Source organism: Nomascus leucogenys, chromosome 1a (genome assembly GCF_006542625.1).
Source record: "Nomascus leucogenys isolate Asia chromosome 1a, Asia_NLE_v1, whole genome shotgun sequence".
Lineage (NCBI taxonomy): Eukaryota > Metazoa > Chordata > Mammalia > Primates > Hylobatidae > Nomascus > Nomascus leucogenys.
Genome location: NC_044381.1, coordinates 86112059 through 86139942, shown reverse-complemented (window position 1 = coordinate 86139942; position 27884 = coordinate 86112059). Strand labels below are relative to the sequence as shown.

Genomic DNA, 27884 nt, shown 5'->3' with positions numbered 1-27884 from the left:
ATGACTAATTTCTTTTTGGAATAAAAGAAGGAGCATAGTGCCATGGGGACTAGGATGTTTTTGCATTTATTTCAACTCTTCTAAGGTTCTACAAGGTTTTACGGGTGTCAGGCAGAAAAGGGGGATGAAATATCCTTGGAACTCTTCTTAACTTAGCATTCACTGGAGTTTGGGGATGAAATTACAGATCTTTTCTGTTAGAATTCCCTCAGTACAAGTTGGTTTGGGGGAAGAGAGTGCCCTTTTTCTTTTCCATGTAGGATTAGTTGTGCTGAGTTGCAATAGATAATTTGTCTCTTGAGCACAGCTGCCTAGAAACCCCAACCTAGATTTTGGGGCAACTCTAAATCTGTTGGGAGGACAAGCCTAGAACACGATAGAACTTTTTCAGGGATACTTCAAGTGTAGGGAGAGATTTTAAGGAATTTGTGAATCCCTTATAACTGCAGGTAAAATTGTGTGGCTTGTGTATCTGAGTGAATACATGTCATATTTTTTCTAGGGATAGTAGAAAGTTTTTACCAGGTTCTCATAGAGACCCTTGACTCCAAAAGGATAAGAGTTGCTTGGTGTTCTGAATACCCTAGGTTTTAAACCTGTTGTTCCTTATCAGGTTTTTAAATGACTTCTAGCTTGTAATTGCACAGGCATGTGGGTGAATTCAGGGCCTGCTGTCCTAGAAACAGATAATCTCCTTGGAGCAGTGATGAGGGTCTCACCCTGAACCACGTTCTCCTTCCTGGCTTAACCTATGTATTAGTCAATGCTTGAACGATTTCCCTGTCTTACCCCAACCCTACACTATACCTCTTCACTTGGTAGCCTGAAGGTATAGGAGGAGAGTCACTTTTGTCCCACTGCTGCCCTGAAATAAGCTGATTAGAGGGCTGGCTGGCAGAAAAAAAAAAATGTCAGCTCTAAAGAAGACTTCAATTATAATATAATTGGACTTCCTTATTGTACAGATTAAGAATAAGAAACTAGCCCAGTGAGGTAAGGGGAGGAAGAAGAGCTTGATGGTTTGGTATAGGAAGTATAGGCTCTGAAGCCATACTTCCTGGTTACAAATCCAGATAGTACACCTTAATAGGCATGTGATCTTGAATAAGTTACTTCACCTCTCAGTGTCTCATAATAATAAATAATAACTAACATTTATTAAGCATTACTTGCCGTCTGAGTATTGACCATCATATGAATAATTACCTCATTTAATCCTTATGATAACCCTATGAGGTAGCTTCTATTATTCTTATAAGAAAATCAAGGCACAGAGAGGTGAAATAACTTGTGTGTTATTTGTGTGTGTGTGTGTGTGTGTCCATATATTTCATCCTTCCCCTTTCCCCTGTTTTTCTTTTTCTTTTTTTTAGTTTTTATTTTTAGAGACAGGATCTCACTATGTTGCCCAGACCTCAGCCTCCCGAGTAGCTGGAATTATAGGCATGAGCCACCACACCCAGTTCCCTCTCTTACTAAATCAAATAGGGTCCCTGTACATTCTAGTTTTCTTTCATCTATGCCTCCCTACAATAGAACTTTTTCAGAATTCCTCTCAAATTTTTCCAATATGGACCTGTCATATTCTGAAGTCTGAATCCTTTAGACTTTCTGTCCCTGAAAGTTAAACCCTTTTTCACTGTCTCATGGCCTAGAACCTGTTCCAACTTCTTACCTTTTATAACCCTGGAAATCTGCATATACTATTTATTTTGCTGCAGCACTTTAGAACAGAGGTTGTAAACTAGCTGCCTATAGACCAAATTCAACCCACAGAGATATTTTGGTCTACCTGATATACTAGAGTTTGAAAAATTACAAAGTAAAATTGCAGTTTCTTACATCTCTTGAAAAAGACAAAAGATCTGATATTGTTGGACCTTTATTATCATATGGCGATAGTCAGCCAAAACCTTTATGATGCTAGTTAAGGGTCCCACCACTTCTTGATGTCTTAATACAGCTGTATCCCTCATTTACATTACTTGCCTGGCCCTGTAGACATTGGAGTTGGAAAGTTCTGCTTTAGGGATTTTAGTGGTGATGAGTGGGCACTGGGGAGGAGAGGCTTGAGTGTAAGTGACTGGATAAGAGTACATTTCACAATGTACATTTACAAGCGTACATTTCATGTTCTGACAAGGTTTCATTTATTTCATTTAGATGATTTCTGCTGTTTTCACAAGCAACCTCCTTTCTCACTGCCAATGTCCCAGTTATATCTATCTTGGGCTGTTGCAGTGCCCTCTGAACAGTTTTCAGAACTGAGATCCTCTAGTGTCTAGAGAATTCAGGAAAAGCAAAAGTTTCCCCTGCTCTCACTCTACTTGTCTCATCCTTTTCATTGCCGGTTTTAGCTGTCTGCTTACTCACCACCTCTCTCCCTTCTAATCTCTTTATTTTCTGTCAAGAAAAGTTAGTTCTATGACAGATAACAGTGTCTTGCTTTGACAAGGATAATAAAGAGAGTGGTTTTTTTCCCACTCAATAATAAAACTGGGGCAAGCCAAGAATCCCTATAAAGACTTACCTTATAAGATGGTGCTTTCACTTGTTGTGTAAATGACGCCTCTGAAAATGGGCAATGAGCACAAGTTCCTACTATCAGGGGAAATTGCTCTTAGGTCCTCTCTGGGTTTGGGGACCTCTCAGTTACATGTCTGTTTTTAGGGGCCTGTGCCAATCCTACTTCTATAGAGACCAGATTAAATGAAACTCTGCCTTCTGAACAAGCCAGACAATCTCTGCCACATTATATTTGAGGGTTGCTCATACTATTATAGGAAAATAAAGCCCAAGGGCTTAATGTCAAAGGCTGGAAAAGGCACTCATGCTCTGATGTTTGTTGAAACTTTAATGAATGAGGCTGCCCTGAATTAGCCTCCTTCCTTTCAGAATGCAAGGCCATCAGGGTAGACAAAGATTTCTTAAATTTCTTAAAACCTCAGAAGCACTATACATCAAAGAAAAAATTGACACATTGGATTTCATTAAAATTAACAACTTTTGCTCAGCAGACACCATTTTATTTTATTTTATTTTATTTTTTTTTGAGACAGGGTCTTGGTCTGTTGCCCAGGCTGGAGTGCAGTGGCATGATCATGGCTACTGCAGCCTTGACCTCCAAGGCTCAAGCAGTCCTCCCACTTCAGCCTCCCAAGTAGCTGAGACCACAGGCTCATGCTATCATGCCTGGCTAATTTTAAAATGTTTTTGATAGAGACAGCATCTCTTTGTGTTACCCAGGCTGGCCTCGATCTCCTGGGTGCAAGCAATCCTCCTGTCTCATCCTACCAAAGTGCTAGGATTACAGATGTGAGCCACCACACCTGGCCAAAGACACCATTAAGTAAGTGAAAAGGACTGGGCGCAGTGGCTCACGCCTGTAATCCCAGCACTTTGGGAGGCCGAGGCAGGTGGATCACAAGGTCAGGAGTTTGAGACCAGCCTGGCCAACATGGTGAAACCCTGTCTCTACTAAAACAAAAATATGAAAATTAGTGGGGCATGGTGTTGTGTGCCTGTAATCCCAGCTACCCGGGAAGCTGAGGCAGGAGAATAGCTTGAACCCAGGAGGCGGAGGTTGCAGTGAGCCGAGATTGCGCCACTGCACTCCAGCCTGGTGTCAGGGTGAGACTCTGTCTCAAAAAAAAAAAAAAAAAAAAAAAAGAAGTGAAAAGATGAGCCAAGAACAGATCTGAAAAAAAAAAGCGTAATACATATATTGAGTCTATTGAGTAAGAATATCCAGAATTTATAAAGAAGTAAAAATCAGTAAGTAAAAAACAAAAAATCAATTTAAAAAATGAGCAGAAATGTTGAACAGGTACTTTACCAAAGAAAATATCCAAATACCCAATAAGCATTTGAAAAGTACTGAACTTTATCACTTATGAGAGCAGTGCAAATTAAAACCACAATGAGTGTCAGTATACACCTAGAGTGTTTAAAATTAAAAAGACTTATAGTATCAGGTGTTAACAAGGGTATGGACCAACTGAAACGCTCATACATTTTAGGTGAGTATAAATTGTTACAACCATTAGGGAAACCTATTTGTCAGTATCTACTAAAGCTAAACACCATAACTCCATGACCCAGCAATCTCACTCTTAAGTATATCTAAGAGAAATGAGTACCTATTTCCACCAAAGACATGTACAAGAATGTTTATAGCTGCTATATTTGTAATAGCCCAAAGTTAGGAACAACCTAAATATCCATCAAAAGAAAATGGAAAATGGATAAACTGTGGAATAGCCATACAATAGAATATTACACAAACATAAATAAACAAACTATAAATATACACATTGACATGGATGAACCTCACAGTCATAATATTGAATAAAAGAATTCAAATACAAAAGAATCTACTGTGTGATTCCATTTGCATGATGCTCAAGAACAGGCAAGTTATGGAAGTCAGAATAGTGGTTACCTCTGGGTAAGGTATTGACTAAGGAAGGCATGAGGGAAACTTCTGGGGTTCTATATCTTGGTCTGGGTGGCAATTTCATGGTTGTATACCTATATAAATTTTTATTGAGCAATGCCCTTAGAATTAGTGCACGTTACTATATTATGTTGTATCTTTTTTTTTTTTTTTTTTTTTGAGACGGAGTTTTGCTCTGTCTCCCACGCTGGAGTGGCGCAATCTCAACTCACTGCAATCTCCGCATCCTAGGTTCACGCCATTCTCCTGCCTCAGCCTTCTGAGTAGCTGGGACTACAGGCGCCCACCACCACACCCGGCTAATTTCTTTTTGTATTTTTAGTAGATATGGAGTTTCACCGTGTTAGCCAGGATGGTCTCGATCTCCTGACCTCATGATCCACCTGCCTCGGCCTCCCAAAGTGCTGGGATTACAGGCGTGAGCCACCGTGCCTGGCCTGTATTATGTTGTATCTTAAAATTTAAAAAAAGAATCCAAGGCCACTGTTGTCTTCAAGTGAGTATTTATCTTCTTCCCTGCGATTCCAGTGGCTGTGGCAATAACACTGGCTCTTTACAGAGCTGCCTTAAAGGAATAAAAGAGAGAGAGAGAGAAGAGTCAGGTGGACCTAGAAATTTTGTTGGTATTATAGAAAACTGCAACAGAAAAGCTGAAGATAACTGGGATTTGCTTGTCACAATGATTAGCTTTAGTCGGGGGCATGCCTTCTGGTTATTAAGCTACTCCCTTCTTTCTGTCTTCTACTCACCCATCTTTACCATACGTAGGTTTACAATACTCATGCAAGTGTTCTGTCCTCTGAACTCCTTAATAAAAAGCTTGCTTTCTCCCGAGCACTGTATTCCTTTCTTAAACTTCTTTGTTTTTTATTAATGTCATCGTCTGTCTTATAATCATCCTGGCTGAAATCTCAAAGTCCATTTGCCTCTTCTGTCTCTCCCTCCCTCTGCCATAAACATCTTTGCTCTGTGTTAGTGCTTGGCCACTCTTTTCATTCCTTAAACCTCTACCCCATTTCAGACCCATTTCCCTCTCTCCATAAGGTTCTGACTGCACTGGCTCCTTAGCTTGCATCTCTTCTCCCTTTGCACCACCCCCCAAAACGCATACACATAGAGGATACTGTCTCCTGTTTTCTTGATTTTTCTTTATGTATTCACGTCATAGTTACCAAGATCAAATGGTAATCCATCAGGGAAAACTTCCTTGCTAGATCTCCCTGTTACATACTCTTAAAGATGCTTTTACTCACCATGTCCCCCAGCACCTGGAACTATTTTGGCACAGAGTGTATGTTGAATGAATGCAGCTGTCCCTAACTTCTAGAGGAAAGGATCTCTCCATTCAGAATCTCTGTAAAGTACTTATGATCTGTGGCATTCATGTTGCACATTTCAGTTGCTGCTTTTGCCATCATTAATTATTCATATGCTATGTCTTGTCTCCAGGTAGGCCAGTATTTGTCTTTGATTTCCTTCCCAGTGCCCAGGAGCTGCTTCACAGAAAGGAGGCATTTGTCCTAATCTATATTATTACTTGTGTTTTTCTATGAATTTTTAAGGGCGGGTGCATGTTTTATTCATCTTTAATCTCTAGTGCCTAGCACAGTGCTTGGAATATTATGGAAACTTAGTAAATATCAAATGAATATATAGTGTTATACTCATCCCAAAATAGTCAAAGCTAACTTTTAGAAAATACTTTCAAAGCTAATTTTCTATAATGTTTATGGACCCGTTAATCCCTGAGTATAATGACATGAATCCAAATGTTGTATCTCAGGAATAAATCCTTAGAGGAGGTGTAAGGTTTCTTGCTGGGCTTTGAATGCCACTGTCAGTTAGTTATGCGGCAGAGAGCCAGGTATTCTGGTGAAGTTGCTTTGTAGCTTTTAAGCCACAAGGTGGAGGTGTAGAATCAGTTTTGCCCACTGGAGGACACCAGGTCACTGGTTTCCTAACCCAGTGATTCTCAAACTTTAAGGGGCATCAGAATCACCTGAGGAGCTTGTCGAAGCACTCCTTCCTGGACCCCATACCTAGAGATTGAATTGTTGGTTCGGGGTGGGACCTTTGATTCTGCCATTATTTGGCAAATACCCAAGGTGATTTAGCAATTTTGTTGGTCTTACAAGATGGAAGCTGTGGTTAATCAGAGAGGTCCATGTTGACTTTGCTCAAGTTCACTCAGACCCAGGGTCTTTGGGGTTTAGGCCAGAGATTACTTGCCTCCATTCCTTCTCACCAGACACAAATGTCTTTTATGACAAGAGACTTCACTTCAGACCAGAGCATCTGGGGAATGCCTGGTAAATGGAGGGGAGCTCTGCAAACACGTATCATTTCATATTCTTCCTTTCGTATTCCCTAAATCCAGTTATTCAGAAGTAGATAATATCAAAACCTAAATCAAATGGACTTTGTTATTTTATTTTTTAATTATTTATTTATTTTTTGAGACAAAGTCTTGCTCTGTTACCCAGGCTGGAATGCAGTGGCGCAATCTCGGCTCACTGCAGCTTCCACCTCTTGGGTTCAGGCGATTCTCCTGCCTCAGCCTCCCCAGTAGCTGGGACTGCAGGCATGTGCCACCATGCCCGCCTAATTTTTTTGTATTTTTAGTAGAGATGGGGTTTCACCATGTTGGCCAGGTTGGTCTTGAACTCTTGACTTCAAGTGATCCACCCATCTCAACCTCCCAATGTGCTGGGATTACAGGCATGAGCCACCGCGCCCGGCCAACTTTCTTATTTTAAAATCAAATGTTGACTTTTTCTTCTTAAAAATTTTTATGGTAAGACTTTTTTTCAAATATATGTAAAAGTAGGCCGGGTGTGGTGGCTCACACCTGTAATCCCAGCACTTTGGGAGCCCCAGGCAAGAGGATTGCTTGAGGCTAGGAGTTCAAGACACGCCTAGGCAACATACACCCTATCTCTACAAAAGTATTCTTTTAAAAATTAGCCAGGTGGCGTAGTGGCAGAGCCTGCAGTCCTAGATATTGGAGAGGCTGAGGCAGGAGGATCACTTGAGCCCAGGAGGTTGAGGCTGCAGTGAGCCATGATTGTGCAACTGCACTCCATCCTATGTGACAGAATGAGACCCTATCACTAAAAATAAAAAAAAATTTAAAAAAACAGTTAAGGCTGGGCATGGTGGCTCACGCCTGTAATCCCAGCACTTTGGGAGGCCAAGGCGGGTGGATCACTTGAGGTCAGGAGTTTGAGACCAGCCTGGCCAACATAGTGAAACCCTGTCTCTACTAAAAATACAAAATTAGCCGGGCGTGGTGGTGAGCACCTGTAAATCCAGCTACTCGGGAGGCTAAGGCAGGCTTGAACCTGGGAAGCAGAGGTTGCAGTGAGCTGAGATCGCACCATTGCACTCCATCCTGGGCAAAAAGAGCGAAACGCTGTCTCAAAAAAAGCAAAACAAAACAAAAAACAGATAAAAGTAGAATAGTAAAAATAAGATTTACCTATTCTGGGTATTTCACACTATGTATAATTATTCAGAGTTTTCCAGAGGAACAGAACCAATAGGATATACGTATATATAAAAGAGAGTTTATTAGGGAGAATTGGCTCATACTGCTACAAAGGTGAATGACAGGCTATGTGCAAGCTAAAGAATGGGAAAAGCCAATAGAGTGGTCAGTTCAAGTCTGAAAACCTCAAAACCAGGGAAGCCGACAGTACAGTCTTCAGTCTGATGCCAAAGGTCCAAGAGCCCCCAGGACGCCACTGGTGCAAGTCCCAGAGTCCAAAGGCAGAAGAACTTTCAGTCTGATGTCCAAGGGCACGAGGAGAGGAAGCAAAGCATCAGGCTTGGAAAGAGAACAAGGAACATCAACAAGCTGAATATCCGCCTTTTTCTGCTAGCTTTGTTCTAGTTACACTGGAACAATGCCTGCCCACATTAAAGGCGGGTCATCTTCTCCCTGCCCACTGACTCACATCTCAGTCTTCTCTGGAAACAGCCTCACAGACACACACAGCAACAATGCTTCAGCAGCCATGTAGGCATGCCTGAGTCCAGTCAAGTTGACACCTAATATTGGCCATCACAATAAGTGACCTTCTGTCTGGCTTCTTTCACTTAGCATCATGTTTTTGAGATTCATCCACATGTATTAGTGTCTCATTCCTTTTTATGGCTAAATAATATTCTGTTATATAAACATTATACAGATATGGATATACACATTTTATGTATCCATTCATCTAATGATAGCCGTTTGGATTGTCCCATCTTCTGGCTACTATCATTAACATTCATGAACAAATTTTTTTTGAGAACCTGTTTTCAATTATTTGGGGTATATTATACCTAGGAGTGGAATTACTGGATCATATGGTGATCCTATATTAAACTTTTTGAGGAACGACCAAACTGCTTTCCATAAAAAGATAATAAAAAAAACATAACCACAATATTATGCCACCTAAAAAGTAACAATAATTCCTTAATACCATCTCATATCTAGTTGTTACAGTGGTTTTTGTGAAACAAGACTCAAAATCCTTACAAAGCAATTGGATGATTTGACTTCTAAGTCTTTTTTAGTTTGTAGGTACCCCTATCTCTCACTTTTTTTTTTTTTAAAGAAGAGTTTTGCTCTTGTTGCCCAGGCTGGAGTGCAGTGGCACAATCTTGGCTCACTCCACCTCCTGGGTTCAAGCGATTCTCCTATCTCAGCCTCCTGAGTAGCTGGGATTACAGGCGCCCGCCACTACACTCAGCTGATTTTTGGTATTTTTAGTAGAGATGGGGTTTCACTATGTTGGCCAGGCTGGTCTTGAATTCCTGGCCTCAAGTGATCCGCCCACCTTGGCCTCCCAAAGTGCTGGGATTACAGACATGAGCCACCCCACCCGGCCATCTCTCACTTCTTTTGCTTGCAACTTATGTGTTGAAGAAACTGGATTATTTGTCTTACGAATTTCTTATATTCTAGCTTATGCTGATTGCATTCTTATACTGCAATTTAGCGTGTTCCTCTGACTCAGGTTTTTCCCATAAATTGATACTATATCTAGAAGCTTGAATAAATTCAGGTTTGATTTTTTTAAATGGGTACAAAAATATTTCATTGATGATGTGTGTATCCATAAAGAAATTAAAACTGCCTAGTTATCTCTCTGTTTTGAAATACTTTGACAGACTTCTTAGTTTAGCTTTTTAAAATACAAGCCATGCTGGTGAAGATGTGGAGAAACTCAGTCACTCATATATTGCTGGTGGGAATATATAATGGTACAGCCACTCTGGAAAACAGTTTGTAGTTCCTTTATAAATTAAAGATGAGCTTACCATATGACCCAGCAGTTTCATTCTTGGATCTATATCTAGGAGAGATGAAATTTATTTCTATACAGAAACTTGTACATGAATGTTCATAGCAGCTTTATTCCTTATAACCAAAAGCTGGAAACTACTCACATGTCCTTCATTAGGTGAATGTGTTACGTTCATACCACAGACTACTACTCAGTGATGAAAAGGAACTGTGTTGATACAACTTGGATGAACTTTAAGGAAATTTTGTTGACTGAAAAAAAGCCAATCTCAAAAAAATACATGCTGTATAATTCCACTTATGTAATCCCCATTAATGATATAATTCTCAAGATAAGTACAGATTATTGATTGCCAGGAGTTCGGGATGAGAGTAGAGGACAAGTTGCATGAGGGAGTCCTGTGATGGTACAGATAAATATCTTAATTGCAGTGATTGTTACATGAAGCTATGCATGATATACATATACAAGCTATACAAGCAAGTTTCCATAGCATGGTGGTTATCACATCCACCTAACACAAATGAATGCATGTATAGCTGATAAAATCTGAATAAATTCTGTGGATTGTACCAATGTAATTTTCCTGGTTGTGATATTGTACTATGGCTATGCAAGATGGTGGTAACGTTGGAAGAGGCTGGGTAAAGGATGCACAGGACGTTCTTGTACAATACTTGTGTCTTGCTCTGAATCTATAATTATTTCAAAAGAAAAAGAAAAAAATACAAGTAACAGGTAATAATGTTCTCCTTTTAAAACTGTCCACAGGCTAAAGCCCCCTCTGACTACCTCTTCTAGTCCTGGTCCTTCATGTTTTCTCCTGGGGGTAGTGAGTATTATGAGTTTATAATATATGCTTCCAGAACTTTTTCTTGGTTTTTCTATGCTTATACATGTACCTGTAGAAAAACATATGGCATTATTTCCATATGCTTGTATGTTTTTCACACAAATAACATGCTACTATATAATCATTCTACAACTGGACTTTTTCGCTCATTGGTATGTGTTGAGAATTTATCCATATACACGTGTGTTTTGTATAATGATGTTTCAGTCAGTAATGGGCCCACATATATGACAGAACTCCCATAAGATTATAATGGAGCTGAAGGATTCTGTCACCTGGTAATGTAGCTGTCATAACGTTGTAGCACAACACATTCTTCATGTGTTTGGGGTGATGCTGGTGTAAACAAACATGCTGTGCTGCCAGTCATATAAAAGTGTAGTACATACAATGATGTACAGTACATAACACTTGATAATAAACAGCTATGTTACTGGTTTACCTATTTACTATATTGTATTTCTTATAGTTTTTTAGTGTATATTCCTACTTATTAAAAAAAGTTTACTGTAAAGCAGCTTCAGGCAGGTCCTTCAGGAGGTATTCCAGAAGAAGGCATTATCATAAGAGATGACAGCTCCACGTGTATTATCGACCCTGAAGATATTAGTAGAACAGATGTGAAGGTAGAAGATAGCGATATTGATGATCCTGACCCTGTGTAAGTCTAGGCTAACGTGTGTGTGTGTGTGTGTGTGTGTGTGTGTGTCTTTGTTTTTAACAACAACAACAAAAAGTTTAAAAAGTAAAAAAAAGAATAAGGATATAAAGAAGGAAAATGCTTTTGTGCAGCTGTACAATGTGCCTGTTTTAAGCTAAGTATTATAACAGAAGTCAAAAAGTTAAAACAGTAAAAAAGTTTATAAAGTAAAAAAGTTATAGTAAACTAATGGCTGGGTGCGGTGGTTCATGCCCGTAATTCCAGCACTTTGGGAGGCTGAGGCAGGAATCACTTGAGGTTGGGAGTTCGAGACCAGCCTGGCCAACATGGTGAAACCCTGTCTCTACTAAAAATACAAAAATTAGCCGGGCATGGTGACGTGTGCCTGTAATCCCAGCTGCTCAGGAGGCTGAAGCAGGAGAGAATCACTTGAACTCGGGAGGCGGAGGTTGCAGTGAACCGAGATCACACCACTGCACTCCAGCCTGGGTGACAGAGTGAGACTTTGTCTCAAAAAAAAAAAAAAAAAAAAAGTTATAGTAAACTAAGGTTAATTATTGCAGAAAGAAAAATATTTTTAAATAAATGTAGCATAGCCTAAGTGTATAATATTTATATAGTCTATGGTGGTAGTGTACAGTAATGTCCTAGGCCTTCACATTCATTCATCACTCACTCACAGACTCACCCAGAGCAACTTCCAGTCCTGCAAGCTCTATTCATGGTGGATACCCTATACAGGTGTACCATTTTTAAAAATCTTTTATACTGTATTTTTACTGTGGCTTTTAAATGTTTAGATATGTTTAGATACACAAATACTTACCCATTGTGTTACAGTTGCCTATGGCGTTCGGTGTTCCATATAATAACATATAGTAACATGCTGTACAGGTTTGTAGCCTAGGTTATACCACATAGCTGGGGTGTGTAGTAGGCTATACCTTCTAGGTTTGTGTAAATACTCTCTATAATGTTTACACAACAAAATTGCCTAACAACACATTTTGTAGAACATATTCCTGTCATTAAGCGATGCATGATTGTATTAACATATCCAGATTTATCTTCTTTTGCCAGTTAAGAATTTGAGTCAACCCTTTGACTCTCTCTTGCGTCAGCTTAGGTTTTTCTTCCAGGAAGTCTTTTGTGACTACTCCCACTCCTGTCTCCCCAGCAGAGGGCAGTTATTCTTCCTCTGTCCTCTCATGGCACATCTTCCCCTTATTTACAGCACTGTTCATGGAAACGGTAACATCTTTGAATCCATGTGCCTGGCACAGTGCCTAAGATAGTCAGCAGGTATTCAATAAATATTTAAATGAATGTATGCATGAATAAATGAATTACTGAATTGTAGGGAAGGGTGTGAAGTGAATAACTTAGATGAATCCTTCTGGCCCTGATGCATTGCAGTCTGATGCTGTTCTTTTTAATAGGTGGAATAATCCATCTCCACAGCATATTCTGTGAAATCTTGTTGAACCAAGAAGCAGAAAAAACTTGCTTCTCCTATTTCAGCTGCTTGATTGTATGGTCAGGGCCAAGTCATATAATTACTCGGGACCTTGGTTGCCTCCAGTGTAACATAGGTTGATGTTACCCACACTGTCTATTTTATAGGATTATTGTAAGGATTAGATGATATGATATACATGAAAACATTTTGGAAATTAAATTTACTGAAGAACTTGTTGCTTCTTCAGGGGTATCTATCTTGATATAATCCCTTCAGTGAATTCTTTGTAGTTAGAACTTTCTATCTTGTAATTCCAGGTGTGACCTTATGTTTTATGTGTTGGGAGTTACATATTTTAGATAGGGACTTCTTAGTATACTCTCAATAATAGTCTTGGCTTGTTTTACCCATGAATTTGCCCATATATAGAAGACTTTCCAAGAATACTGCTAATGTTTCTGGATTATGCATAAAATACCTGTGTGTTTTGAATCTGTTTTCTATTCTGAGCACTTAATTTTCCCATTTGTTTATGGATACTTTGGAAGTGGGATGGTGGATCTGTAGAAGGAAATAAAACTGAGTGTAGTTTCAGACCTAACTTGGTGACTATGTCCAATGATAACCAAGGGAAGCTTGTTTAGTATCTAGAAATCTACCAAAGGAGGGATATTATTTGCCCTCATTGAGAAGGATGGTAAGGGACACTAAGATTTGCAAAGTCCTTTGAAAATTTTTGTTTGACTGTTATTATTTGGATTTAAAATAATGACTGAATTTCAAATTTAGCATTTGTACCAGAATCCTATGGGTCAGTTTACTATGTGAAGTTTCCATTAAGAGGCTCTCTAAATTCCCTATTCTCATACTTTTCTCAAAGCTTTCTTCCATGGACCCTTTTTAAAAGAAGGAGCATATGTGAGAAGACATTTCCTTCTGATTATAGAAGAAGTTTATATTCATTGTTGAAAAACTTGGAAAATAAAATGAAAGCTATAAGGAAAATAAAAATGACCCAAGTTCTATGGTCTAGTTAGTATATCTTCTTATTGATATCTGTATATCCATCAATATGTATAGTATATCACTATCTATTTTTGATCATAATTGGGTAGGACATATATTTAATACCTGCTGAATTCACTGGTCACTTTCTGAAACATGATAGATGAATCTACTTTCTTTTAACTTATAATTGGCTTCCTTTTAAAGCTTAATTAATTTTCCTTTTGAACTTCTTTTCTGCAAATATCAGAAACTTTTTTTTAATGTTATTTTATTCTTTGAGACAGTGTCTTATTCTGTCACCCAGGCTGCAGTGCAGTGGCTCAGTTGATCCTCCCACCTCAGCCTCCTGAGTAGCTGGGACTACAGGCATGTGCCACTATGCTCGGCTAATTTTTGTATTGCTTTTTTGTAGAGACAGGGTTTCACTTTGTTGCCCAGGCTGGCCTCGAACCCCTAAGCTCAAGCAATTCTTTTGCTTGGGCCTCCCAAAGTGTTGGGATTACAGGCATGAGCCACCATGCCCAGCCAGGAACTTGCTTTAAAGTCTAAGATATAATTAAGATACTTTTTTACCTGTAAAATTATCTTTTTGGATCCTTACATGATTAGCACATGGATGAATTTAACTCACTTAAAGGATGTATGGTGGCGTCATGGCTTCATGTGAGATGTAGAGACCTAGATGGTCATTGACAAATCACTGTGGACCACAGATCTCCACCTATGCACCTATGGAGGAGGACTTTGACTCAGATGCTCTCCAAGCTTCCTGTTGTTTATCTGATTTTATGCTGTTTCGCTGCTTGCCCCTCGATATCAGGTTTCATGGGTAGACAAATGTTAAGAGCCATGTGAATCTCGATGGAGCCTGTTTTTGCTTTGTTAGTTGTGTGTGTGTGTGTGTGTGTGTGTGTGTGTGTGTGTGTGTGTGTGTGTGTTTTGAGACAGAGTCCCACTCTGTTGCCAGGCTGGAGTGCAGTGGTGCAATCTCGGCTCACTGCAACCTCCGCCTCCCGGGTTCAAGCGATTCTTCTGCCTCAGCCTCCCAAGTAGCTGATACTACAGATGCGCACCACCACGCCCAGCTAATTTTTTAAATTTTTAGTAGAGACTGGGTTTCACCATGTTGGCCAGGATGGTGTCAATCTCTTGACCTCATGATCTGCCCACCTTGGCCTCCCAAAGTACTGGGATTACAGGCGTGAGCCACTGTGCCAGGCCTGTTAGTTTTGTTTTAAAAATGTTTTAAGTCAGTGTTTTTCTTTTTTTATTTTTTACTTTTTATTTTATTTATTTATTTTTTTGAGACGGAGTCTCGCTCAGTCGGCCAGGCTGGAGTGCAGTGGTGTGATCTGGGCTCACTACAAGCTCTGCCTCCTGGGTTCACGCCATTCTCCTGCCTCAGCCTCGCGAGTAGCTGGGACTACAGGCGCCTGTCACTACGCCCGGCTAATTTTTTTTTTTTTAGTATTTTTAGTAGAGATGGGGTTTCACCGTGTTAGCAAGGATGGTCTTGATCTCCTGACCTTGTGATCCGCTCGTCTCGGCCTCCCAAAGTGCTGGGATTACAGGCGTGAGCCACTGCGCCCTGCCAAGTCAGTGTTTTTCAAACTGCTGCTTATGATCTATTAGATTGTTCATTCAACAGCTGATTATCAAATGCCTATTATTGTCTGGCACCGTTTAAGCGTGGGATACACAAAGAAAAGATATAAAAGCTAATCGTCTAGTGGGAAAAGACAAATAGGAAACAAAGTAAATAAAAATATATGGTATGTAAGATGGTGATTGATGCAGTAGAGAAAAATGAAGTGGGCCAGGGAGGAAGCATTGGAGAAGTTGTATTTCTGCATAAGGTGTCAGGAAAGGCCTAATTGAGGAGGATATTTGAATAAAGAGCTAAATGAATAAACCATGCTCAGACCTAGGGAGGAACATTCTAGGCTGCAGGATCTGTAAGTACTACAGCTCTGCAGCAGAAGCATGCCTGGCACGTTCTAGGAGCAGTGAAGAGGCACCATGTGGTTGAAGTTGAATAAAGTAAGAAGAGAGTCCTAGGAGGTGGGGTCACAGACATAAAGGATGAGGGTAGGGGGTATTCCTTGCTGGCATTGTAAGGAATTTGGTTTTTACTCTAGTTGAAATGGAGAGCCACTGGAGGGTTTTCAGCAAAGGAATGATAGGATTAGATTCATGGTTCAGCATCTCCTCTGGCTGCTTTGTTCAGGATAAACTGAAGCATGGGCCAAAAATGAAAGCAGAGACAAGCTAGGAAGCTCTTTCAATAATCCAGTGGGTGGCCAGGCACGGTGGCTCATGCCTGAAATCCCAACATTTTGAGAAGCTGAGGCGGGCAGATCACTTGAGGTCAGTAGAGTTCAAGACCAGCCTGGTCAACATGGCAAAACCCTGTCTTTACTAAAAATACAAAAATTAGCCAGGCATAGTGGTGCCCACCTGTAATCCCAGCTACTCGGAAGGCTGAGGCAGGAGAGTTGCTTGAACCTGGGAGGCGGAACTTGCAGTGAGCCAAGATTGCACCACTGCACTCCAGCCTGGGTGACAAAGTGAGACCCTGTCTCAAAAAAAAAAAAATACTACTAATAATAATCATCCAGTGGGTGATGAAGTCAATTTAGATGGTCACAAGTATTTCTTAAATAAAAAATATAGAAAGTGCATTGCATATAGTGGGTGCTTATTGTTTAATGAATTTATGCTAAATTAATGTGGGTGTACGAGGATGCAGTATAAAATGTAGTTATTATGAAGGGTTACTATAAAAAAATTTGAAAGCTATTGTTCTGAGGCATTCATATTATTGCCAACTAGAGGTGATTTTGGTTTCTGGACATGTTCTCAATGAGTGGCTCCTGTATGAAACAAGCTGTTTTCCTGTAATCGTGTCTCATCAGTCAGCAGTTGGAGGAAAGGATTCTTTCCTTGACCTTTCTCTCTTCTCTTGTTTTCAATTGTTTGCGTAAGAGTTCTTTTTAGAAAGTACCAAATCACGATTTTTGTTTTCAGACCCTCCTCTACTGAGGATTTTTTTCCAGACTTTTCTTCTTTCCTCTTCAGCATTCCTCTAGCTTTGTGGCCTTGTCACCTAATACTCAGTGCATCCACCCCAACTTCTTGTCTTGCCATCAGAGACTGCCTGTTTACCTGCATATCCTCCCACCCCCTCCTTTTGCACTGTTACTGTTGCTGTAGCAACTGTCATCTCAGTCTCCCTCCTTCCCCTTGCTTTTTTCCTTCTTGCCAACCACTATTCATTGAACTCTTCCCAGTTTTATGCACTGTGAGGTCAGGGCTGATACTATGTAAGGTGAAGATTAAATGGCTGTTTATGAAAATTGTTATTTCACCAGCTTTTGGGTAGAGGGGGTTTTTGAATAAACCAGGCCATCTGATAAACTCAAGTGACTAAATGTTGAGTCCCTTATTTTGTGGAAAGTCATGATAATAAATCTGTTATTATACTGCCTCTTAATTCGCTTTGAGATCTTGGTTGGTTCTGGGGGCTTTTGGAATCTGTGGGGCTTTTGGAACCTGTGGGCCAAAAAAGTTGAAGCCTTCTGGGCTCTAGAACACTTCCACTCTGGGCATGTTCCTGTTCTGGAAGATAATGATTAGAAACACTGTAATGCCCGCCATCCATATGTGCTTCATGAAAGGGCTGGATATGCCATTTGATTATATAAAGATTTCTTTACAGAAATTTAGTCAAGCCTTTCTGCCAACTTCAGTCAAACTTAAATTTATGGAGATTCAAAAAGTATACTGAATTCATCCATATATCAAGCCAGAGAAATGTGGCAGTGAATCATGTTCTGGGGAAAATAAATGTGTTCATTCACAGATCGCAATGTGTCTTTCTTGGGCTGGTTGTCCGACAGTTCTGGTTCCCTCTGGAGGTTTCAGTCTTGGGACTGAGGAGTGTATTAGGAAAACAAAAGAGAAAGCCCAGGTTCTTCATCCACCTTCCAACTCACATAAAATAAATGGTTAATGGATTATTGGGACTGTAAACATACTTGAATGCGACCAGTGTGGTCTGTGACCGCCTGAACTTGCTCACTTTTTACCTAGTTCTAGTATCTTCTAGGATTTGTCATATTCTATGGGTTGTATTATAGGAAATACAAAACATCCCATATTCCTTATAGATCATCCTGCCTTAAATCAGGAACTGTGATAGGGAGAGACTTTCTCCCATAGAAAGGACCTTGCTTTTCCCTCTCTGCTTGGGGTACGACACCAGCTCTGATGTCTGTGAGTTAGGATAGTAGTGCCTCCACTCCAAGCATTCTACACCGGTCTTGTAGAACTTTCACGTGGAAACAATGAGGAAATTCATGCCAGTGGTCTTTGGAAAATCTTGTTGGCACCACCAGATGTATCAGATGGATTAGTTAATCATGGATTTATAGTAATCTAGGTCCACAGAACTTGATCTTGGAAGCTTTTTCAATTCCCTATGTTGTGCTGGAAGTGATACTCTCAATCACTTTCCCTGGAAACAGCCTTAGCCTGTTTCTCTTGTGTTCCCAGGCTTTAGCCTTGGCTAAGTACTTTTTAAAATGTTCTTTTTGCCCCACCAGAGCAATAAAGAAGTCCAATTGAGTGGGTTTTTTTTTTGTTTTTTTTTTTGTACTTAAAAAAAACAAAAAACAAAATAAACCCCACAGGAGACCACACTTGTGAGGAATGTTTTCCTGATGTTCTGAGGTGTTCTTGCTTTTCACCCTAGGTCTTTTGGATCACCTTGGATCACCTCCTACCCTGTTCTTGTTGTGTTTTATAGCAAATCCTTGGATGAAGATAGGTTAGGGTAGATGTATTTCATTAATTTTTCTTATAAAGATATTTTTATTTGAACTCATTGTTAACATGTTTTGCTAGTTCTTTCAATGTATTGCTCATCTCATTTGAGTGTATTGGTAGCCACTTCTCTGAAGGAGTAGAGACAGTGGCATTTTCATTATCAAGATAAGTGTCCAGAAAGCAAGTCAGGATTGAGGCATTCTTGTTTGTATAGAGGCACCCCTATTTCTTCAAGAGGAAATGAGAAATTTCTTCTTCAGGGAATGCGTTGAGGACAGGAATATAACTCTGATCTGAAGAGGAATTAGAGATCCTTCTGGGAACAGACATGAGACCATAAAAAGTGCCATATTGTATGGTTAGCTTTTCATTGACTTTGATAATTTCTCTTTTCTCTGCCTTGTTTTCTCTCCACCCCCAACCCCACAAATTCCAAAATGGAATCATATTTCTCACAGTGTGGTTTGAAAGTCACCTATATCACAATTAACTGGTGTTGCTGGTTAAATTCAGATACCTGGGCCCACTTCCCAGATTGAATTAGAATATTGTGGGGGGCAGGGGGTGGGAATCCTGAGAATCTACATTTTTTAAAGTCCTAGATGATTTTTCATGCATCTTACACTTGAAGCCAGAATCTTTGACATCATCTTTGTATCTTGACTATGAGGGCAAACTGCTTCCAAGCTTTGCCTTCCTGGCAAACCAGATCATCCTTATCATTCTCACCAGGAGTGGCCAGCTGTAGACCCCTGCTGATAAATTACAGTTAATGTAACTTACTTTCTGGATTTCAGGTGTCATTCCATCCCTCTGGAAGGAATGGAATTTTGTGACAAAACGTGAAGTTTTCAGTGTTGGTGGCTGCTGCTCTTTAAATAGCACCCCTAAGCATTCTAGGAGCGAGATTCCTTTGTACTTTATTTGTGTGAGAGGTCAGAGTTCCCTGCCCAGAAGCATCGGCAAGAGAAAAGTTAGTTACTATCCTGGAGCCCACAACCAAATTCCTATAGTGTAATCAGACTGCAGATGGTGGGTCAGGGAGCTTGGGTGGGGTTGGGATGGCCCACATGCCTGTCCTGGGCAGACTCCTCTACAGGCCTGACTAGAATGGGCAGAGGAAGTTCCTGTTAACAGATAGAAAGGGTGTTTGCCAGAGGCTCTAGCTTTCCTCTCAAGGATGCCTGAGCTGCTGCAAACCCCTGCTGCTATGGCTGGTGAGGTTGGCCAAGTCTCTTTCTGTTGACTCTTGTTTCCAACCCCCAACTCCTAGTCAGTCCTACAAATGCTGGTTTATTTGCACACTCCATACTGATCTTGGATTGAAAGCCTCTCATTGTTTTTGAGTTCAGTGTTTAGATAACACCACATGCCTGTCGCAGCCAGGGCACCCTGTAAAGGAAATGCCTGGTCTCTAACAGTCCTGTCATTCATTTTCTGTATGCGAGAGAGTGTGGCCTGTGTTTAGGACCATTACAACGGCATTTCTCTGCAGGGATTACTACTTGGGGCCTGCAGGGATACCAGGCCCCTCCTTGATGTCTGGAATTCTAGGGATGGTTTTCTAAGTCTTCCCTCTTTCCTTTCATTGCAATCCTAAAAGGATTACAGGTTGTTTTGCCCAAGGCTTGTTTCCACACATAGCTGCACTACCAGAATATTCCTTCCTTTGGTGAGAAGACTGCTTTGGGGGACACAGGACTGACTGGGGCTGGTGTTGGTACAGGCTGTTTTTGTGACCAAGCTAGGTTGGCAGCTGCCTTTGTACTGTGGTTTCAGGGCTTCCCTTCCCATAGGATAGGATAGCTCTTTTCTTGTCCACTTAATTTTCCCCACCATTCTCTTGGCAAAAAAAAGAAAATGTGTTATCTTCATTCAATACTAACTCTTTTCTGGTAATATATAGCTCTTTTTTCACTTGGTACAATGCGATTAAAACTTCTTTAAAATGTTTCAAATAAGTCTGTTAGGCTGTAATTTAGGCGTCTTGAGGCCCTTTTCAGGTCTGTAATTCTCCAGAATTTATAAACTTTTTTCTCTAAAACTACTGGGGTCAATACCTTTCCATGACAATAATGTCTGCATGAGACAGTGAGTTCTGATGTGGCACTTGTTTCTACAGTGTCCCCAACATATATACTTCACTTTCCTGCCAATAATTCAGTGCTCCAAAAATTAACCCAACATACAAAATAAAACTTGGTTTTGACATGGACTATGAGCAGTCATCCCTCTTTAATAAAATAGTGATCCTTACTGCCTGAAAGATCACACTTACCACCCCCAACAACCTTTAAAAATTAGTACTGTATATACTTATTAATGTTCATGGCCATCCTGGTTCACTATAATATTGAAAGTACCTTCTGAGTCATCAAAAGGAATTATTTAGAACCATACTGTGTGAAACTTTTTTAAAAATGTGAATCTTATGAAACTGCAGAAGAATATTAGGTGAACCAGAACATAGTACTCTTTAGTGAAACTAGATAAATGAAGTTCTATGTATTAACCAAAGTATATTTTAAAGCTACATATAAACTTGTTGGGGAATTGTAAAGGAAAGCAAGTCATTTTCCTTTTCTAATTGTTGCACTACTTGCTCTGCATTTAAATTGAAGAATTGTCTTTAATACTTATTATCTAATCATGCTATATAGAATATAAAAATTCTTTGTGAACAGATTAAAAATTCAAAAGTAATAAAATGATTATGATTGACAAATTATCCATTATAAACAAGTTTCTATTGTTCATTTTTTTTAGACAGTCTTGTTCTGTCACCCAGGCTGGAGTGCAGTGGCGTGACCATGGCTCACTGCAGCTTCAACCCCCTAGGCTCAAGTGGCGCTCCCTCCTCAGTCTCCTGAGCAGCTGGGACTACAGGCACATGCCACCATGCCTGGCTAATTTTTTTTTTTTTTTTGTAGAGACAAAGTCTCATTATGTTGCCAGGGCTGGTCTCAAACTCTTGGGCTCAAGTGATCCTCCTGCCTCAGACTCCCAAAGTGCTGGGATTAAAGGCATGAACCACTGCACCCAGCCTATTGTTTTTACCGATGATTCTTGTATCTCTAATATGAAGGATGAATATATTGCTTAAACACTGTCCATGACTACCCAGTTAGAGTGGATACAACCCACTTCTCAGGGTCTTGACGAGTATGTTTTTGGTTGTGCAGTTAGCTTGGGTAAACAAAATCATTATTTTAATGTGTCTTCTTTCAAGATGTTTTTGTTATCCTTTTCTTGTAACTTTACTGGTAATTCATCTTTTGGAGACTGAGAAAGAGAACTGACAATTGAAGTAACTTGTTTTAAAGTAACCAAGGAAGCGTTGCTACCCTCATTATTCTAGCCACTGCATAGAAATATCCTTTTGCTGAAATTCAGCTATACAAGCTTGACAGGAGGTCCTAGGCAAACGTGTTTTTCAGACTCTTGTCTAGCCTATCTCATGCCTGATTCCTGTGCCTTGTGCCTTCCAGTTCTCTCCTGCGCTATGGTGGAAATCTGTCCCTCCAAAGTGCCATGAGTGTACGATTCAACAGCAACGGGACCCAGCTCCTGGCCCTGAGGCGACGCCTGCCCCCTGTGCTCTATGACATCCATTCCCGCCTGCCTGTGTTTCAGTTTGACAATCAGGGTTACTTCAACTCATGCACCATGAAAAGCTGCTGTTTTGCAGGAGATCGTGACCAGGTAAGTGCTGTCTGCCTCCTGCATCTCACACTCATGCTTTCCTTTCTGATTGTTCTTTCTATACTGGTCTTTATTTCTCATTAACATTATGTCAGGTAGAAACAATTAAGGGGAAACAGTAAGTGCCTGGAGATGTTCTGACTTAATAATAGTGAGTTTCTTCATCAAGGCTGCCAATGGGTATATACAAGGCACACACCATAAACCAAGGCTGGCCACGATATGGTTCTGAGCCACCTAGCTCTGCCAAGTTTGTGAACAGATTTTAAGATTCTAAGAATGTGCCATTTCAGAAGAAAGGAGAGGGAATCCATGGAAAATTAGCCTGCTGGTGAGAGAGACATTAACAAAAAAGAAACCAATAAAACACAATAATGAATGAAACACCCTAAGTACCATCCAAGAGACATGTATCTTGAATGGCCTGTTGGGATGGCATCTTTTTCTTGGATGAAATGGGGTAAGCAGCTTTGTTTGAGAGGGAGCCAGATGCTGACTCTTTCTTTTTACTGCCAGCATCACAACTGGAAATGAAGAGCCCAAGCTGTGAGTTTCCAGCCTTTTCTCATCTCACTAGGAATGGAGATGCTGATGTTGACTTAAAGCTGGCAGTTTAAGAATATACTTGGCCTTCTTACACCTTTCTGTCTTGGCCATAGAAGTTCTGAAGTGTCAGTGACCAGTTGGGCTGGTCTGGGTAACCAAGCCGAGGAAAGACAAATGGGAAGAAAGATAAATCTAAGGAAAGATTGATCAAATAAACAAATAGAATTTTTTATTCTCAAGCACGACAAATCTTATTGCTACTTCACATATAGATTGGGAAAAAGAAAAACCTTAGTCTCTTGCTAATGTTTAGTGTTCTTATCTCTGGGTCAACTGTGTCAAATTTTGACTTACAATTCTTATATGCTGTACCTCACCTCTTTAGAGTTATTTTTGGCATAAAAGAAATATAAAAGAGGCATAAAAGAAAAATTTCTTTGAGAAACTGGCAAGACCTTGCTTTTTGAAGTAAAAGCTAGGATTTTTCTCCCTAGATGGGGGTTGCTGAGGCTTCCTAATATCATAGTTTAAGGATTAGTAGATGTAATAGGAGCCGAATAAATGCCTGTTGAATTGTCTTGCGTGTAGATAGATGAGAATGTTCTTTTAAGTTTTCTGAACTAGAGATTTCCCCTCTTATAAATAAAGACTATATATCCAAATTCAGAATTTATACTCATGTTGGAGTCTTAGGGCCTACTTAGCTGAGATCCATACTGGAGACCACTAGGTGGCCTCAGTGATGTCTCCTTGGGGAGGCCACAGTACCTGAATAACTTGATTTGTATATGCCTATATGGCACTGCAGGGAATTTGTTTCTTGGGTGAGAAGAAACAGTTTCTAGAGGCGATCAGACTCTCAATAGAACAGATATGCAGAATGGTTGATTTAGCTTTGTCTGGCTGTGGAAATGACAATCAAGTCTCTCCCTCTCTTCCTTTTTTCCTTCTTTCTTTGCTTTTGTTGATTTTCCATCTTTTATCAACTTCTTATGCATGTAATTCTTGTTTTGTTGAATAATAGAGCATGCAGTGAAGGTGATATTAATAGTTTATTAGGCTTTATTTCCAGAAACCAGAGGCTGAGGGAAAGGTGATTTTCTTCAGGTTGTATTTAGCAACCAAGGCCTGTCTTCATGGACCTTAGAACACCCAGAACAAAGACCTCTAGCCAACGTGTAAGCACCTAGACCATGGTTTCCCATCCTTATCATTGTTAACATTTTGGCTAGATAGTTCTTTGTTGTGTGGGGCTGTCCTATGCATTATAAGATGGTTAGCAGTATCCCTAGCCTCTCCCTACTAGATGCCGGTAATATCATCCTAAGTTATCCTCCAAGCAACCAAATATGTCTCCAGACATTGTCCCCTGGGGGGAGAATTGCCCCTGGTTGAGAACCTGTGATCTGGATTATGATTACCCATTTTGCTCAGATGCATTGGGGCAGGTATTGTCATAGGCAGAGCCACAGAAGGTATTTTGTGATAGTCGTAGGTATATACATCAAAGATATCATTGTTTCTGTCTTTCAGTTTATATATAATTATAAAAGTATTGAATGGCTTTTGATTTTTCCCTATTTAGATTTGACTAATTTATTATTTGTGACTTGTCCTATGGGAACAGTTTTATGGGTATTTTATTCTCTCTGACAGACAAGACTTCTTTTTGGCTGGGGTAAGTGGATTTCCTTGAAAGAAGATGCAAAGTCATTGAATCTAACTTTGGATCAGTTAACAGAGTTAAAAGTCTTAAAAGTCTGTTCATATTCCCGAAATAGTTAGAGGTATATAAAATACAGAGATTTATGTTTGGCTTTTTTGTTGACTCCTTAAGGACTAAGAAATGTAGCTAATTCATCATTGTCTTGTCTCCAAATCCTGGCACACAGTGAGAACACAATAAAAATTTGTTGAAGTAAATCTTGAGTACTTTGGTCAATGTGTGGTATTTAGCTTTGTGGGCCTAAGTCTTCTCTAACTGTAAATCAGGACTGATAAGTATGATTTTTCCTGTTCAACTTCCAGAGGCCTGGAAGGATGGATGAATTAAATAATTCATCCAATTAGGAGGATGAATTAAATAATAGATTTATAGTGGAACTAATCTACTGAACTTATAGTTTTTTTTTAAGTGTTGCACAAGAGGTCAGACTTACTGTCCCAGTCCTAGAACATGTCTCAAAGGTGATTTATAGGCTCTGACTTTCCACACTCAAGGATAAGGCGGCATTGTCACAGTTATAGTGTGACGTGCAGGACTGACATGTATATTCTTTGATGAGTCTAGACAGAATCTTTTTTTCTGCTTTCAGTTTCCAAAGCCTGCCTTTTCCTTATATTGGGCTTTATATTTGACCTCATTCCTGTATGCTCTGAGAACACCCACAGCCTGAGGCTCTGTGTTCTGGAACTCTTCATTTAGTCATAGGCCGGGTAACCATCCCAGACAGGAATCTGAGAATTTCCATAATAGGAATGAACATGGATAAGAAAAGCAGTAAGAGATCCTATTTATCTGAGACAGTCATCTGGCTTTTAATTATGAGATTATTCAGTCCATACATATGGACCCAGATATTGTTCAGGGTACGTGTACTTCTTTTTAAACTATCCTAGGTTCACTAGGTAATTCATTAGCCTCAAAATAAAATTAATGTTTCAAGAAATTAGACTTGGGGAATAAAGTGTGAAATAGCTGAGCCTCCTTTGTGTCTCCCTCATGCTCATTGCCACCACTGTAGATGAATTCTAATTATAGAGCTATTAGAGATCATTTTATACAAACCTTTTCTTTTACAGATGAGTAAACTGAGTCTCAGAGAGGTCACAAGTCATAACACATACAAGTTTGTAGGCAAACCAGGGCTAGAACCCAGATTTTTGGGCTCTCAATAGAGACCCCTTTTCACTGTACAAATGATCACAACTTGTTGCGGACAGGAGCAAGACAGGCAGCAAAAATAAGTGGATTGGGCTGGGAGTAAACATTAGGGAGTGGTGGGGATTATGGAGAGCCCACATCCCATCTGAATGGGTCAGCTTCTATACAGCTTTAGCCCGTTGTTGTCAGGGCCTCCAATTTTTTTCAAGAGAGGACAGAAATAAAGATTTTTATGTAAGATCTCTTGGTTTTAAAATATTACAACAAATTCATACTTTATTGTATAGATGAAACAAATCTGTGCACCATACCTATTCTGCTCTAGATCCACCAGTTTGAAACCTCTGTGCTTCATTCAGCAAGATGTTTATTCACATGTTTAGTGCCATGGTCTGTCACTAACTTATGGAGACAAGTTCCTTTTTCCTGCTTCCTACTGAAGGCTTCCTAACTTCATGTCTTTTTCCTCGCTCCATCTTTTAAAATAAGAGAGCATATATTTACTGAGCATTTACTGTATGCCTGATGCTGTGATAGATACATTCACATAACATTGCCAGATGGTACCCTCTTTGAGATTTGCACTCAAAGCCCTGTATACAATCTGTCTTCCCCCCTTTTGGCTACAAATACATAGTTTATTTCTTTCTAGTATATTATAATTATTCAAGTTTGATAACTTCTAGCATCAGTTCAGGTGACAAAAGTGACATCAGGTTGGCTGGGTATCAACAGAAGCAATTAGTCTTAACTAAAGGCTTATACTTTTTTACTTTTTTTTTTAAAGCAAGCCTACCTTCTAGTCTTGCAATATAGTGGGGACTCTGGCAATAAAACAGCATTCCTTTCCTTGGAGGCTGCCTGAGCCCAAAGGTTCTTCTTGCTTTCACTTCCTACTTGGATTTTTGTTTTGTTTTCTCCCTGAAGCCTGACGGTACATTCTGTCTTCTAAGCTTCACACACTTCTCTACATACTCAGTGAGCCAGTCTCTTAATAGGGTTAAAAAAGAATGCCAGTATTCTACCTGCTGGCTTTTCTGGCATGCACATATAAGACAGCACTTGGCTCTTGTTCCTTCTCTTTCACAATTCCTTAAATGGCTCTTGTCCTAGATTGTGAGTCCAGTAGAATGGCTCAGGCTTCTGGTAAGCAAGTCTTTCAGTCTAGCAAGCATGTTTGCCTGGAAATGGATAGTCTGATCATTTAAAGTATTTCTTGCTTTAGTCTCATACGAAGTCTGGTCTAATAGTCCTGACATCTTGCTGAAAGTAGGATGTACACAAAAGGAGAAAGTATAAGATTTTCTTGAAAAGGCTGAGCACTGGAGTACCTGAGCACTGAGATCTCTTATACTGGTCTTTTGAACTTGATAGATGGCAAGGCCCCAAAAATCTTGATCATAAAATCATCCTGTCCTAGAGGAAAGAGCTGACTTGCACCCTATGAATCCAACAAAACGGCCTTGGATAAATGGCCTCCCTCAGACATTACATCACCACTCAACCTCTCTGTGTTGATACTATATGGGTATAGCCGAGGTGTGGAATGCACCAGTAAGTACTCTCTAGGCCAGAGAGGCCCTCTAAAGTTATAACTTTTCTTTTTTTTTTTTTTCTTTTTTTAATAACTCCATGCACCCCTGATTAAGCCCACTTTGGGGCCTGGCATGCCATATGTTCTCCTTTATCTGAGATAAAGATATACTTTTAATGGGGGAAACTCAACCGTTGGTTTCCATCCTTTGATTTGTTGTGATTTTAGGCTATTTTTTTTTTTCATCTCCTTGCCATTTATATCTTACATATTTTTAGCCCTTTAACTTATAAAGCACTTTCATATCCACTATTATGTTTTTTTGTTGTCGTCGTTTGTTTTTAGATGGAGTCTTGCTCTATCATCCAGGCCGGAGTACAGTGGCTCCATCTAGGCTCACTGCAACCTCTGCCTCCCAGGTTCAAGCAATTCTCGTGCCTCAGCCTCCGGAGTAGCTGGAATTATAGGCATGTGCCACCACGCCCAGCTAATTTTTTGTGTTTTTAGTAGTGACGGGGTTTTGCCATGTTGGCCAGGCTGGTCTCGAACTCCTGACCTCAAGTGATCCACCCGCCTCAGCCTCCCAAAGTGCTGGGATTACAGGCATGAACCACAATGTCCAGCCCACTATTATATTTGAATGGTCTCAGCAAC

General features: G+C 40.0%; 1 protein-coding gene across 2 annotated transcripts in view; it reads left to right on the top strand.

Annotated features, from left to right (window-relative positions):
* The window catches only part of DCAF5 (DDB1 and CUL4 associated factor 5), a 105985-nt gene that overhangs the window by 39773 nt on the left and 38328 nt on the right, over positions 1 to 27884 (top strand). For both annotated transcript variants that reach the window (XM_003263615.3, XM_030812521.1), the window contains exon 6: positions 22053 to 22266. In XM_003263615.3, the coding sequence (XP_003263663.1) occupies positions 22053 to 22266 (214 nt within the window). The remainder of the gene's footprint in view (positions 1 to 22052; positions 22267 to 27884) is intronic.